Raw genomic sequence first — 16,846 nt, 5'->3', positions numbered from 1 at the left:
TTTTATGCAGAAAGTGACGTTCAGAAAGAAATGAGTAAGAGAAAAACTATGCATAAGCCTAAAAGTGATGAGTTGGATCGAGTAATGATGGAGTGGTGGTGACAGAGGAGAAGTGAAAAGGTTCCTTTTGTCTGGCCCAATGGTGATGTAACAAGCCAAGATATTCCACACAGAACTGGAGATTGAAACTCCATGCGAGTACTCTTCAAGTTGGCTAACCAAATTTAAAAGGCGTCATGGCATCGGGCAATTGAAAGTATATGGTGAAAAAGTCTCAGCAGATCATGAGGCAGCTGAAGATTATATTGATGAGTTCATTAAACTAATTGCTGATGAAAACCTTTCGGCTGAGCAAATCTATAATGCCGACGAGACAGTACTGTTTTGGGGCTATAAACCGAGAAAGACATTAGCAACAGCAGAAGAATCGCAGCCAGCAGGTGTAAAAGACACCAAAGATAGACTGACTGTGCTTGCTTGTGCAAATGCGGCTGGGACACAAGTATAAGCTTATGGTCATCGGGAAAAGCCAGCATCCAAGATATTTCAAGGGCGTGAGAGTATTCCCAGTGCATTATTATGCAAATAAGAGAGCGTGGGTAACCAGAGTAATCTCTCTGAACTGGTTTGAGAAGCATTTTGTTCCCCAGGATTGTGCTCATTACACAGCAGCTGGCCTTGAAGAAAACTGCAAAAAATTCTTGCTGCGAGACAATTGCTCAGCACATCCTGATGCTGAGCTTCTAGTAAAGGATGATGTCCATGGAATCTATTTACCTCCCAATGTAACATCACTGGTACAGCCAATGGACCAAGGAATTTTGAGATCAATGAAGTGTTTCTACAAAAACAAATTTGTGAGGTGTTTGCTTAGTGCTGTGAACAGAGACATGGGAATAACAGCGTTCTCAAAAGGTTTCTCTGTGAAGGACGCCATATAGGCAGCTGCGGATGCGTGGAGTGAGGTAACTAGAGACACCTTGGCCAATGCTTGGCATAACCTCTGGCCAGCAACTATGTTTAGTGAAGTTGACGACGATGCTGATGATGACTTTGAAGGCTTTCATGTGTCCAGGGAGAAGGAAATGAAAGCTGAACTTTTAGAATATGCAAAGGTGCTGACTTGTGAAGCTGTGCAAGAATTGAATGAAGACTCACAGAAGTCATGGGCATAGACAATGATGCTCCCATTGTGCATGCAGTGACAGATGAAGAAATTGTGGGCATGGTTTTGCATCCAGAGGGAAATGATGAAAGCAGTGAGGATGATACTGCTGATGTTGATAATTAAGTCAAAAAAGTGTCCATTGACAAAGCAATCAATCTTTGTCAAGAATTAATTAACGCAACAAAACTGCATAAGTAAAGAGGAAACAATGCAGGTGTATAAAATTCAGTAAAAATGAATCAAATAAAAGCCCAATTTACTTAAACAATTAAGATTAAGGGTATCGCAGCAGAGTGCCCAAGACCTACAGCCTGCAATTACACCAGCAATTTCCACATTTGAAAATCCTATTGTTGGCCCATCTTCAGCCCCAGACATCATAGCTGAGCCCTCTACCTCAAGCACAACCCCCAGCCAATCGTAATCTGTACCTATTTCTTTGCAGCTTGCTTAGGAAGTGGATCACAGGAAGGAAGATTATTATTCTTTATACGTTACAGGGTACTTGTATTCTGTTTCATACCTGTACTCTTTACCAAATAAAAACCTTTATTTACTGTATTATATTTCATACCTGTACTGTTTACCAAATAAAAACCTTTATTATATTTCATGCTTTGAGTACATTCCTTTTCATATTTTAAGTACATTTTAAGCTGTACATACCTTTCAAAGATAAATCCGGAAAAATACGCAAACCAGCTCGACCCAGCCGTGAGGTTGCTGGATTCAGGCCGTCGGATTTTCTGCTCCAAAATTCGGAAATATTCAAAACTCGGCCTAGGGGTTTTGGGATTCGGGACATCGGGTTGTCTCCGAAATCTGTAAATACCCGAAAATCATCCACTAGGTTGCCGGATTCGGGATGTTGGATTTTCTTCTCTGAAATCCGGAAATAGACGAAACTTGACCCAGGGTTTCGGGATTTGGGACGTTGTGCCTGTAGTTGTTGATCTGTGGCATTTCTCACAGGCAAAAGTTTAAAATGCCTCTCTTCCTGGAATTGTCTTTTCTTATTTTCCACTCGAATTCTGCGTCTCCCTCTCACTCCTTCCATGCCTGTCCTTTCTCTCATTATCTTGGTATGTGACTTTTCAAATTCAGGCTCTTTCCTTCTGTATGCCACACACATACTATCTTTCAATAGTACGGAATAAATAAACTGCAAATGTAGGCCCATCACCATGTGAAGCAGAAAGGACCAATTAACAGTTGAGTGCATACTTTTATCTGACAAAGTACACAGTCGAGTACTAGACTACAAAAGATTAACACATGCGACTGAAATTGCTCTGTTATTTTGGCATAGGTAATAAACCATTTATTTTAAACAGGTTAATGCATTGGTAAAATACCACAGAACTTTTTACCAACATGTTTAATGTGCATCTCCCACTGGAAACACGAGCACAAAATGTAAGCTGACACTTCAGTGCAATATTGAGGCAGTGCTGCACTGTCTGAGGTGCTGCCTTTTGGATGAGACATTAAACCGAGGCCCCGTCTGCCCCCTCAAGTGGACGTAAAAGATCACGTGGCATTATTCGAAGAAGAGAAGGGATGTTCTCCCCAGTGTCCTGGCCAATATTTATCCATTAAACCAAATTCACTTTAAAAAAAAAAAATTCTCGTCATTGGTGGTTGGGGGACCTTGCTGTACATATTGCCGCATTTCCTACATTCATCATTATCACAGACAGTCCCTCGAAATCAAGGAAGACTTGCATCCACTCAAAATGAATTCTCAGGTGACTGTACAGTCCAGTACAGGAATTACAGTTTCTGTCACAGGTGGGACAGTCGTTGAAGGAAAAGGTGGGTGGGGAGTCTGGTTTGCCGCACACTCCTTTGTTGCCTGCGCTTGTTTTCTGCATGCTCTCAGCGACGAGACTCGAGTTGCTCAGTGCTCTCTCAGATGCTCTTCCTCCACTTAGGGTGGTCTTTGGCCAGGAATTCCCAGGTGTCAGTGGCTTTGAGGGTGTCCTTGAAACATTTCTTCTGCCTACCTGGGGATCGCTTGGCATGTAGGAGTTCGGAGTAGAGCGCTTGCTTTGGAAGTCTTGTGTCAGGCATGCGGACAATGTGGCCCGCCCAATGGAGCTGGTCGAGTGTGGTCAGTACTGGGGATGTAGGCCTGATTGAGAACACTGATGTTGGTGCGTCTATCCTCCATGGGGATTTGCAGGATCTTGCGGAGACAGCGTTGTTTGTATTTCTCCAGCGATTTGAGGCTTCTACTGTATTTGGTCCACGTCTCTGCCATATAGAAGAGCGGGTATTACTACAGCCCTGTAGACCATAAAGCTTGGTGCCAGATTTGAGGTCCTGGTCTTCGAACACTCTCTTCCTCAGGCGACCGAAGGCTGTGCTTGCGCACTGGAGGCAGTGTTAGACCTCGTCGTCGATGTCTGCCCTTGCTGATAGTAGGCTCCTGAGGTATGGAAAATGGCCCTCATTGTCCAAGCCCGCGCCGTGGATTTTGATGACTTGGGGGCAGGGGCAGGTTGGTGAAGGACCTCCAGTCGTCTTGGACCCCCTTGCCACTGGAGCAAGACTTGCTCTGCTAAGCCCATGTGGTAGCCGGTGTGCAACAGCCACCCTATGTTAAAAGCACTCACGCACATGCATCTTCCACCCTTCAAAATTAAGTTCGGGACCTGGAACGTCAGGACTCTGATGGACAACTCCAACAGCAACAGACTGGAACGTCGCACCACCATCGTTGCCCGGAAACTTAGACGCTTCAACGTCAACATTGCTGCCCTAAGCGAAACCCCGCGTGCAGGGGAAGGCCAGCTCAAAAAACAAGATGGAGTTTACACCACCTTCTGGAAAGACAAATCAGAAGAACGCCACCTCCATGGAGTTGGTTTTGCCATCAAAAACTAGCTGGTCGACCGCCTCAGCGGCTCCCCCTGTGGGATTAGTGAATATCTCATGACTCTCCGGTTCACCCTATCCCGGAACCAGTGCGTCACAGTTATCAGTGCGTATGCCCCAACACTCGACGCAACAGATGAGGCCAAAGAGGGATTTTACTCCAGCCTTGAACAATCCCTGTCCCGCCTCCCTACGGACGACAAACTGATCCTCCTCGGCGACTTCAACACCAGTGGGTAAGGACACAGACCTCTGGGGAGGCATGATCAGCAGAGAAAACCAACTCTAGCTCCTGAACACGACCTTGTCATCACCAACACCTTGTTCTGCCAGAGGGACAAGTGCAAGGCATCATGGCAACACTCTCACTCCAAGCACTGGCACCTGCTCGACTAAGTCATCGTTTCAGCGAGGGATCGCAAGGACGTGCGCATCACCCGCGCCATGAAAGGAGCCAACGACTGCTGGTCGGACCACCGCCTAATCCGTTCCGTTAATATAGCCCCAAAGCGACGACGGTCAGAAGCAGTGCCGCAGAAAAATAAACACCAGGGCATTCAAAGACCCAGCTAAGAGAGCCCTATACAGCCAGCGCCTCTCTGCCAACCTGGTGCCCCTCGCTGACCTCGAGACGCAGAGTGTCCACAGCGCTTGGTCTAAGGCCACCATAATCAGTGCCTGCGAAGAGACGCTCGGTCACTCAACCAGGAAACAGGATTGGTTTGATGAGAATGACCAGGCGATCCAGGAGCTAATAAACCGCAAGTGCAGGGCATTTCAGAACTGAAAGCAACAACCCAACTCTGGAGCAGCAAAGCAGCTCTTCTTACATTACAATAGTGATGACACTTCAAAATTAATTAAATGGCTGTAAAACACTTTGGGACAGGCGGAGGTCTTTATACTGTGGGAAAAGAGCAAATAGAAAGAATTTCAAGGCCACAGTGTCGCATTTCAGAAGCTAATCTCTTGAATCTGCGTTTTAACATTAGTACTTCAGGACTACTTGTTCTGCTTCTTGGAGAGTATTCTTTATTAACTCACAATAAGGTGATGGTACAATTTACGATGGTATAAGCCTGGAGTATCAGAGACGAACATGGGATTTTTTTGAAATCACAAATTGATCAGGAACCAATAGTGAATAATTAGTGAGTAGAACTGGAGTTTTAAAAAGTGATAGTCAGGATTTGTAATGATAAATCACAGCCTCTGTCCCCAGTGCATCCCTGTGATACTGCAAAACACCGCACAATAGAATGGAGAGTCTGTAGCCGATTCCCCACAGGAAGTTAATCTCAGGCAGTCCCTTGGGGAAGGCACATCAGATGTCCTGTCACCCTGAACCATTTTCACTTGCAAATAGTTTGCTATGGAGCAAGGTGCTATATAAATGTAAGTCTTTCCTTCTTATTGAGGGATAAATATTGGCCAGGACACCAAGGTAGCTCCCCTGCTCTTCTTCAAATTAGTGCCATGGAATCTTTTACGTTCACCGGAGAGCAGACGGGGCCTCGGTTTAATGTCTCATCTGAAAGACAGCACCTCCAACAGTGCAGCACTCCCTCAGCACTGCACTGGAGTGTCAGCCTAGATTATGAGCTCTGGTCTCTGGAGTGGGAATAGAACCTACAACCTTCTGACCCAGAGGAGAGTGTGCTACCCACTGAGCCACAGCTGACACAAAACAGATTATCTGGCCATTATCACATTGTTTGAAAGAGCTTGCTGTACGCAAATTGTTGTAATGTGGGACGTGGCAACCAACTGCACTCCAACAGTACTTAATTGACTGTAAAGCGCTTTGAGATGTCTGGTGGTCATGAAAGGTGTTATATAAATGCAAGTCTTTCTCTTAATATCCAAAAATCTATCAATCTCTGTCTTGAATATACTCAATAACTGATCCTCCACAGCCCTCTGGGGTAGAGAATTCCAAAGATTGACCACCCTCAGTGAACAAATTTCTCATTTCAGTCTTAAATAGCCGACCCCTCATTTTGAGACTGACTCTCCAGATTCCCCAGACAGGGGAAACATTTTTTCAGCAATAACCATTTAGAATTTTATGTTTCAATGATATCACCGCTCATTCTTTTAAACACTACAGAATATAGGCCTAGTCTACTCAATCTCTTCTCATAGGAAAATCCCCATCCCAGGAATCTGTCTGGTGAACCTTCATTGCACTCCCTCTACGGCAAGTATATCCTTCCTTAGGTAAGGAGACTAAAACTGTACACAATACTCCAGGTGTGGTCTCACCAGGGCCCTATATAATTGCAGTTAGACATCCTTACTCTTATACTCATGTAATAAAGGCCATTATATAATTTGCTTTCCTAATTGCTTGCTGTACCTGCATGTTGACTTTGTGATTGATGTACAAGGACACCCACGTCCCTCTGTACACCAACATTTCTCAACCTCTCACCATTTAAAAAATACTCTGCTTTTCTATTTTTCCCCTACCAAAGTGGTTAACTTCACATTTCTCCACATTATATTTCATTTGCCATGTTCTTTCCCACTCAGCCTGTCTATATCCCCTTGAAGCCTCTTTGCACCCTCTTCACAACTTCCATTCCCACCTAGCTTTGTATAATCAGCAAACATGGATATATTACATTTGGTCTCCTCACCCAAATCATTGATAGATTGTGAATAGCTGAGGCCCAAGCACTGATCCTTGTGGTACCCTGCTCGTCTACCAACCTGAAAATGACCTGTTTAATCCTACACCTTAAAACTGTCAGTTAACCAATCCTCAATCCCTGGTAGTATATTACCCCCAATTCCATGAATCCCAATTTTGTTTAATAATCTCTTGTGTGACACCTTATCGAACGCCTTCTGAAAATGAAAATATTTCACCTTGTGCCAAGGTCAAGTATTCTCAGATCAGGAATACGACAGATTTACGATAACGCTGCTACCTAAAAATACATCTCAACCTAACCTTCAAAGAGCACCAGCTACCATCCCAACACTATCATGTACAATGGTATGCAGTTCTCTGCTGGACTCTCACCTATTAGGAACAAGGTTATGAATGACATCACTTTTTTCCACATAGCATCCTTACAGGTAGCAAACAGAGGAAACTTTCATCCTGTCAGTTTGAGCTGGATTCCAGCCTTGGTACCAAATATCAAATCATGTTTAATTGCTACCTTCACCCATCACTTTTTTACTTGATGGGATGTCTTTTTACATGGTGGGATATTCCTTGCCAACAGGTTATTACTACATTTATTAGTGTGCATGACAGGATCATTTTTACTGAACCAACCAGTAACTCTGTAGAAATATTAAAATGGTGTGCATCTACCAATAGTTGTTACAGTATTTTGAATGCTAATTAAAACCACTTGGTCAAGAAACAGTTCAGACAATTCTGAATATGGATTAAAGATTTATTTTCATTTTTCCAATTTCAACAGAAGGTGAATACAAATTTGCTACTGATTAGCGCTGTTCTTATCTGAAGTGGCAGGCATGCATAAATAACCCCAGAAAGCTCAGACTTCTTACAGCTCCATAGGAAAGCTTTTTCCCTTCGATTCATCTCGGCAGCCTGCCTCATTAATTGCACAAGCTCAAAATCAAGTCTTACAAACAATCCCCTTAATAACCCAATTGAAACACTCCAGAAGATTTTTTTTTAAAAGAAGCAATTTTAGGTGCATTTTCTTGTATGCAAGTACTGGTAATTCTCCATTAATCGTTTTATTAACTTTGACGCAGCTGTGCTATCAGCAACCAGCATGTTTTGCACCATCAATAACTGTTTGACTTTCTACCTTCATCTTATAGTCCCAACCTCACTTTCCAGATAAATAAGCTGCTTCACCTACAGGAAGGCTTTTTTTTAATAAATTCCAGTAATTTTGACAATTTTGTAGCTGTTTTGCTACTTGAGACTCCAGTTCTGTTAGTTGCAGAGTCTGCCCATTATTAACCTGCTAAAATCTTCCCAAAGAATAGAAGGAAAACTCCTTTGTACGTTTATATAGCAACTCAGGGAATGAGATCCAAAAAGAACATGCCAGCAAACTCAAATGTAGCCCACACAAGGTATGAGGGTCTACATTACACGAGATTAAATTAGTACTTTGAGATTTCTCTTCCCCTTCCCCCCCGCCTCTTTTCAGTTGCTTGTCACCCTATTAAGTTATGACCAATATGTGCCCAATATAAAAGTGTATCTGTCAGGACCATAATGATAGTGCTATTCAGCTTTAAAGCCCTTCATCTGTACAACACATCTAAGTTGTTCCTTTAATTGCTGAAATCCTTGTCAAATGCACTTCTCACCCCAACATTACATCTTAGAGCATCTACAGTAATTGTCAGGGTACATAACCAGCACAAACGAGAAGACTAATATGTACATTTCAGGTATGTATGCGTCAATGTATAACAATCTCTTCAAATTTCACCTTTTTGTTTACTAAGTGGAGTTAACACAATGCAGATTAACTGCAAAGCAGCCTATCACAGTGAGTGTGCAGGTAATCATTTAAAAAACAAAGTTCTGAGATATGCATGACTGGAGAAAAAAACTAAATTTCAAGATGAATATGGTTTGTAACATAGACTGTTCTTTTCATGAGTGGATCATCATATTAAACTCAGAAATAAAGATGAAATGTGAGTTCACTGTTGTTGACTCTTATGGTCTTCCCTATTTTGCTGGCTGTTGCCCCTAATCTGGCATGTAGGGACGGAGATGGTCCTCAATGGTTCCAACTCCCCAATGGGTGAGCTGATCCTGTGGCAGGTAAAGACAGACACTGCACAACTTGAAAATTATGGCCTTAGTTTTTGGAGTCTGCAAAATACGAAAGCAAAATAAATTATTCCATGGCTGTTCACTGTCACATAAAATAAACCAAGAACACAAGAAATAGGAGCAGGAGCAGGCCATTTGATCACTCGAGCCTGCTCCACCATTTAATAAGATCATGGCTGATCTGATTATAGACTCAGTTCCACTTCCCTGCCCGCTCCCTTTATTCCTTTATCACTCAAAAATCTGTCCATCTCCGCCTTAAATATATTCAAAGATCCAAACTCCACAGCTCTCTGGAGCAGTGAATTCCACAGATTTACAACCCTCGGAGAAGAAATTCCTCCTCATCACAGTTTTAAATGGGCCGCCCCTTATTCTGAGACTATGTCCTCTAGTTTTAGTTTCCCCCACGAGTGGAAATATACTCTGCATCCATCTTGTCCAGCCCTCTCATTATCTTATGTTTCGATAAGCTCACCTCTCATTGTCCTGATTTCCAATGAGTATAGACCCAACCTATCCTCATAAGTCAACCCCCTCATCTCCTAGTGAATCTTACCTGAACAGCCTCCAATGCAAGCATATCCTTTCTTAAATACGGAGACCAAAACTGCACGCAGTACTCCAGGTGTGGCCTCATCAATACCCTGTTCAGTTGTAGTAGGACTTCTCTGCTTTTATACTCTATCCCCCTTGCAATAAAGGCTAACATTCCATTTGCCTTCCTGATTACTTGCTGTACCTGCATACTATTTGTGTTTCATGCACAAGGAACCCCAGGTCCCTCTGTACTGAAGCACTTTGCAATTTTTCTCCATTTAAATTATCTGATTTTCTATTTTTTCTGCTAAAGTGGATAACCTCACATTTTCCTACATTATACACCATCTGCCAATTTTTTTCCCACTCACTTAGCCTGTCTATATCCCTTTACAGATTTGTGTCCTCCTCACAATTTGCTTTCCCACCCATCTTTGAGTCATCAGCAAACTTGATTACATTACACACGGTCCCTTCATCCAAGTCATTAATATAGATTGTAAATAGTTTTATTAACTTACAATTCAGTTGCACATTAAAAATGTCAATCAAAACGAGATCGCTGAAGTACTTGCATGCCCCGATTTCAAAAGTTTATATATAGAAATTAGAAGAAATGTACTAATTTTAATTATAAAGATTATCTGCAAGAGACAGTACTTTCAATGCAACATATTCCACCTCCCATTTCTTCGATCTAGTCAGGTAACATTTATTTTTAAAGGAGACATTTGAAGTTTAATGTATTTTGAAATTCCACAGAGACCTACCATTTTGAGTTCAAGGTTATCAAAACACATCTTTGCAGTAATCAGCTACGGGACAGATCACCGTAGAGTAAATAACAGACATGGGCAAAATGCTTGCTTTACCACACAGGATGGTAATAGAAAGGCCTTAGAGTGAAGACTGCATTACCATGTCAGTAGTGGCAAATGTTGAGCTTTACTAGACCAAGGTTAAGAAATTAAACTTCAAAATTCTATCTGTGGAGGAAAAAAACTTTTTGGGCGATGGAAAAAACTTTTTGGGGGTGGAATAAAAATTGAAATTAATCAATCATTCTCACCATGCCTTTCTCCCTTCATCAAAATGACAAATCATTTTGAACATAAACCCACGATGATAGAATTCTAATCTTTATGATTTTTGTTTGCCTACTGCTTGGATACAAGGCACAGACAAAGCCAAAGATCTCCCCGCAGAAAGAAAAAAATTGCATGCTGGCCACAAACCCCAAATTAAACTTTTAAAAAAAAAAAAACAGGTTCAGCCTATTTGAATTAATACAACAGTACCATGTTTATGGTGGCTCTTATTTGGAATTTGCTTTGAATTCGCTAGAAATAATCAAAATCTATACATTACTTTCCACTGAATTCATGAGTCATTTACTACCAGTTGTAAAATTCCTTCCAACTTGATTATTTCCCCTCCTTCCAATTTTCTCTCCACCGCTTCGGAGACCTCTTTCACAGAGATTTGGTTCCACAGACTGAGGTCACCCTTCGGTACTTCATCCAAGTTGCCATTCATGTTTAAGCCTCGACAGCCTGTGCCAGCATGCTATCTGGTTGGGGAGATTACAGGACAGTCGATCCCGTTTCACCCATTAGACCATATAGTGATCAGGAGCATGAACAGTGGCAGATTTTCCCTTCTCCAACCCAGACACTCGAGCCAACTGCAGCACCCAAGCTGAGATCAGTTACTTCAGCAAAAACGGATGGTCCAAAGTGTGACGGAAACTTAACCTTAGTTACTAGGTGAGCTCAGAAAATTAATTCTTAAAATATTCAAATACTTTAAAATGGCGTCCTGCCGAGTCAAAATAACTTCTTCGATAGCAAGTATTTCTGCAAAAGCGGCAACAACCCCATAAAATGTCAACAGGACAAGTCAACAAATGCACTTCAATTGGAATTGCCTAGCACAGGTCCTAGAAAGTAAACCTAGCAGAAATTATATGCAATCACAGAGAACCAATGTCAAGACAGAATGGCAGCCAGAGTCAACAGCACAGCTCTATCAATATGCAATTAAAATGCTTCTAACAATAGTCCACAAAATAACTTAAAGAACATGAAGCAGCATGAAATGATGAAGAATGAATCAGGTTTTAAATTCAGATGGCACTCAAACAATTAAAACTGACTGCCATGAAACTATTTTCACAGCCCTTTAGTTAAGCAGTAGCTGGGACTGAACAACTTTAGGAAAAACAAAGGCAATCAGCATTACACTCACCTGCAAGTGCTGACGATCAATGAACAGAAAGATGGTCTGGCTAGGGTTGTTTATGATGAGTCCTGCCTTATCCCTCCGGCTATGTAAGTGCAGAAACTGTTTCTCATAATCACCATGATGAAACTCAAACTTGGCCTGCATAAAAACAGTAAATATTTTTTTTAAATAACATTAAAAAACAGAATTTGTGGCTCAGCCACAAGCTCAACAAGTATCCAGTGAATAGCTGAACAAAGAGACCAAAGTCCCAGGTTCAATTCCAGGTCCGTACAGAGTTAAATGATTTCAGCTACAATAGATTTAGGGGTGCTGCAATTGGTCTCAGTGCCTGTACTCAGACCTGGCAGGACTCCCGATCCTGATCTCTATCCAACTGGGCTGTGTGACTAAGCCAGTCAAATAACCTGCAGGCACTCAGTCAAGCTTCATAGATGAATATTCCATTTTAGCATGGTACCCAGCACCTATAAAACTGCACCCAGCAGGGAGTCAACTATGCCAGGAGAGAAAAAACTGGAAACGATAAAAAAAAATCTATACAGCATCAGTCAAAATAACATTGCAAGTACAGGGTGCAGGTGCAGCACCTAAAATCCAGAACCCTTGGGACCGAGGCAAGTCCCGCATCCAGAAATAGCTGGGCCCAGGTTCGGATATTTCCAGTTTTTGGACGTCATTTTGTAGTTCTTCTCTTCGCAGGCCTTGTAATCCTCGCTTCTTCACAACGCATCCTAAGTCCCCCTCTCTTGTCTTTGTATCTCTACGTTTTGGAAGGTAGTCTGATGCCCTATACACTTGTATCTGTACAAGCTGAAGGGGACTTGCGCGCGGGGCTTGGTTGGTTCTGGCCGAAGGAGACTTGTGCGCGAGCTTGGTTGGTTCTGGCCGAAAGGTCTTGCGCGCAGAGCTTGGTTGGTTCTGGCCGAAAGGTCTTGCGCGCAAAGCTTGGTTGGTTCTGGCCGAAAGGTCTTGAGCGCAGAGCTTGGTTGGTTCTGGCCGAAGGGACTTGTGTGCGGACCCAGGAGCAGCGGTGCGATGACTGTGAAGACCTAGCCTGCAACAGGTAGAATTGGGGGTTTTATTCTTGCAATTTTTGTTAGTTGGATTTCATTTTATGATTTTTCCCTGGGCCCAGCTGGCAGCAATAACGGTTTAGTAGGGTGTCTGGATTCTGGAACATCTTGCAGATTCTGGATGACCCCATCATGGATTGTCCCGGAGTATTCTGGATTTTCCACGCTGCACTTGTACCACAAAACAGGTATCCATTTTGTCAAAATGCAAGTGACATTTGAGAGTGATGTTTGAAATGAATCCCATATACTCAGTCACAAAGAAACCATCTGCAACATCAATCCAAAGTTCAAGACATATTTGCATTCGATATGACAGAAGTTCTGGGCACCACACCTTAGGAAGGATATATTGGCCTTGGAAGGAGTGCAGCTTGGTTTACAAGACCGATACCAGAAGTTTGATTGAGAGTGAAGGAATGAGTGCAAGGAATGGATCGCTTACATCTGTAGAGGGCGACTATGAGGGAGTAGGGTGCCAATGACAAATGGCTTGCTTCTGTGGTGTTACTTGCTATGATTGCATTAGGATGAGGGTGAGGTGTGGTTAGTCAGGTGGGGATGTAAGTATGTACATAGAGAGAGGGATGGTTGGACCTGGAAGGTATGTTGGTGTGAGTAATGATGTGCAGGAGTAAGCTTGGGAAGGCAGTGATGGGAATGTGGCCTGATCACTTGCTGTACCTGCATACTAACCTTTTATGTTTCATGCACCAGGACCCCCAGGTCCCACTGTACTCCTCACTTTGCAATTTTTCTCCATTTAAATAATAACTTGCTCCTTGATTTTTTTCTGCTGAAGTGCATAACCTCACACTTTCCAACATTATACTCCATCTGCCAAATTTTTGCCCACTCACCTAGCCTGTCTATGTCCTTTTGCAGATTTTGTGTGTCCTCACACATTGCTTTTCCTCCCATCTTTGTATCATCAGCAAACTTGGCTACCTTACACTCGGTCCCTTCTTCCAAGTCGTTAATATAGATTGTAAATAGTTGGGGTCCCAGCACTGATCCCTGCGGCACCCCACTAGTTACTGGTTGCCAACCAGAGAATTAACCATTTATCCCGATTCTCTGTTTTCTGTTAGTTAGCCAATCCTCTATCCATGCTAATATATTACCCCCAACCCTGTGAACTTTTATCTTGTGCAGTAACCTTTTATGTGGCACCTTGTCAAATGCCTTCTGGAAGTCCAAATACACCACATCCAACGGTTCCAGCCTGTTCGTTACATCCTCAAAGAATTCCAGTGAGGCATTTGTAAAGCGGGATGCAGCCCTCTGCGTTTTGAGTATTCATAGTTGTCACTTTCCACAATAACTCGAATCTTTACAATGCTCCTTTTACACTTTGCCAATCTTCAAATGAGCTGTGTGCAAGGCTGCCTTAAATATTGGTGCTAGAAATGAGTCATTGATGACATAATCAGACTTGCACCCTTTAATTGGCCCAGGAAATGCACATGCATGCTTTAATAGGGGGGCATTACACTAAAGTCGCTCTGAAGAGCGGGCTGATCAAGACATCGCGGAACTGACCAGCTACGTGGCCCACATGCACCCGACCCTACTCGGGGGGGGGGGGGGGGGGGGGGGGAAATTCCAACCTTTGTTCTATATTGAATTTCATCTGTACCTGTCTGTCCAATTACAAAGTAAATTCAAATTAACCTGTAGCTTATCCTGTTCAGCTTTGAAATCTACCACTTTCATTAGCTTTGTATCTCATCTGTAAATGTAGCCACTGTGAATGTGACTGCTAGCTTCTGATCATTGAAGATACTAAACAAAATAGGTCCTAAAACATACAACTGTGGGACCCCACTGGTAACATGCTCCCAGCCTGATGATAATCCCTGTACCACTACCCTCTGGGTTCTATGAGCCAAGCAATTATGTATCTATTCTAAAATATTACCATTGATTCCCACTTTCTTTATCAGTACCAGCCTTTACAGAGGAACTGTATCAAAGGCCTTACTGAAATGCAAATACATCACATCCAGTGTCTTACACCTAATAACTTCCTTTGTCAATCCCTCAAAGAAAAAGTGAATTAGATTGACAAGACCTGCCATTCGTGAACCCATATTGGCTATCATTTATAAGATCATAACAAATAGGAGCAGGAGTAGCCCACAAGGCCCATCAAGCCTGCTCCGCCATTCAATTAAATCATGGCTGAACTTCTACATCAACTCAACTTTCCCACCCTGTCCCCATCTTGATACTCATCGACTGAGCATACCCAGTCCTCTGCAGTAAATTCACAACCCTCTGAATGAAGAAATTTCTCCTCTTCTCAATCCTAACTAGCCAATCCTGAGACTATGACTCCTAGTTCTAGACTCTCCAGCCAGGGGAAACAGCCTCCCAGCATCTACTCTGTCAAGCACTCCAAGAATTTTATACATTTCAATGAGATTGCCTTTCATTCTTCTAAGCACTGGAGAATTATAGGCCCATTCTACTCAATATTTGATATCAATTCTACCCAGATGCTCCATGTTATTATCTTTAGTAAGGATTTCCTTAACTTTATCCATAATTGGCAGCAAAGTTGAAGCCCATGGAATAAAAGGGACAGTGGCAGCATGGATACAAAATTGGCTAAGTAATAGGAAACAAGAGTAGTGGTGAACGGTTGCTTTTCCAGACAAGAGGAAGGTATACAGTGGTGTTTCCCAGGGGTCATTACTAGGACCACTGCTTTTCTTGATATATAATAACTTCGACTTGGGTGTACAGGGCACAATTTCAAAATTTGCAGATAACACAAAACTTGAAAGTATAGTCAACAGTGAGGAGGATAGTGAAAGACTTCAAGAGGACAGACAGGCTGGTAGAATGGGCAGACATGTGGCAGATGAAATTTAACACATAAAAGTTCAAAATGACACCTTTATGTAGAAAGAACAAGGAGATACAATATAAACTAAAGAGTACAATTCTAAAGGGACAGAGAGACCTGCGTACAAATCAAAGGTGGCAGGGCTGATTGAGAAAGTAGTTAAAAAAGGAAACGGGATGCTGGGCTTTATAAGTAGAGGCATAGTACAAAAGCAAGGAAGTTACGATGAACCTTTATAAAACACTGCTTCGGCCTCAACTGGAGTATGGTATCCAATTCTGGGCACCGTATTTGAGGAAGGATGAGAAGGGCTTAGAGAGGGTGCAGAAAAGATTGACAAGAATGGTTCCAGGATGAGGGACTTCAGTTATGTGGATAGACTTGATATACTCATCGACTGAGCATCCCCAGCCATCTGCGTTAGAAAATTCCAAAGATTCACAACCCTCCGAATGAAGAAATTTCTCGTCTTCTAAATCCTAAATAGTCAACCCCTCCTCCTTAGAGCAGAAAAGGTGAAGAGATTTGATAGGCATTCAAAATCATGAGGGGAGCGAGAGACACACTGGGCAGGGGGGGGAAAGAGAAAGAGAGTGCGCGCGCGTGCGGAGAGAGCGCATGGGGGGGGGGGGGAAGAGAGAGTGGGGGGGGGGAAGAGAGAGTGGGGGGGGGGAAGAGAGAGTGGGGGGGGGGGGGAGAGAGAGTGGGGGGGGGGGAAGAGAGAGTGGGGGGGGGGGAAGAGAGAGTGGGGGGGGGGAAGAGAGAGTGGGGGGGGGGGAAGAGAGAGTGGGGGGGGGGGGAAGAGAGAGTGGGGGGGGGGGAAGAGAGAGTGGGGGGGGGGAAGAGAGAGTGGGGGGGGGGAAGAGAGAGTGGGGGGGGGGGGGAAGAGAGAGTGGGGGGGGGGAAGAGAGAGTGGGGGGGGGGAAGAGAGAGTGGGGGGGAGGAAGAGAGAGTGGGGGGGGGGGGAAGAGAGAGTGGGGGGGGGGAAGAGAGAGTGGGGGGGGGGGAAGAGAGAGTGGGGGGGGGGGGGAAGAGAGAGTGGGGGGGGGGAAGAGAGAGTGGGGGGGGGGGAAGAGAGAGTGGGGGGGGGGAAGAGAGAGTGGGGGGGGGGAAGAGAGAGTGGGGGGGGGAAGAGAGAGTGGGGGGGGGGGAAGAGAGAGTGGGGGGGGGGGAAGAGAGAGTGGGGGGGGGGAAGAGAGAGTGGGGGGGGGGAAGAGAGAGTGGGGGGGGGGGAAGAGAGAGTGGGGGGGGGGGAAGAGAGAGTGGGGGGGGGGGGAAGAGAGGAGTGG

At 43.8% G+C, this 16,846-nt stretch overlaps 1 protein-coding gene across 2 annotated transcripts in view; it reads right to left on the bottom strand.

Annotated features, from left to right (window-relative positions):
* Positions 1–7,450: 7,450 nt before the first annotated feature.
* The window catches only part of c5h6orf62 (chromosome 5 C6orf62 homolog), a 24,392-nt gene continuing 14,996 nt past the window's right edge, over positions 7,451–16,846 (bottom strand). For both annotated transcript variants that reach the window (XM_070880616.1, XM_070880615.1), the window contains exons 4-5: positions 11,631–11,765; positions 7,451–8,882 (exon numbers count right to left, since the gene is read on the bottom strand). In XM_070880616.1, the coding sequence (XP_070736717.1) occupies positions 8,757–8,882; positions 11,631–11,765 (261 nt within the window). In that variant the 3' untranslated portion in view covers positions 7,451–8,756. The remainder of the gene's footprint in view (positions 8,883–11,630; positions 11,766–16,846) is intronic.

This window comes from Pristiophorus japonicus, chromosome 5, assembly GCF_044704955.1.
Source record: "Pristiophorus japonicus isolate sPriJap1 chromosome 5, sPriJap1.hap1, whole genome shotgun sequence".
Taxonomy (NCBI): Eukaryota; Metazoa; Chordata; class Chondrichthyes; family Pristiophoridae; genus Pristiophorus; species Pristiophorus japonicus.
This window is presented reverse-complemented; position numbering and strand designations above follow the sequence as displayed.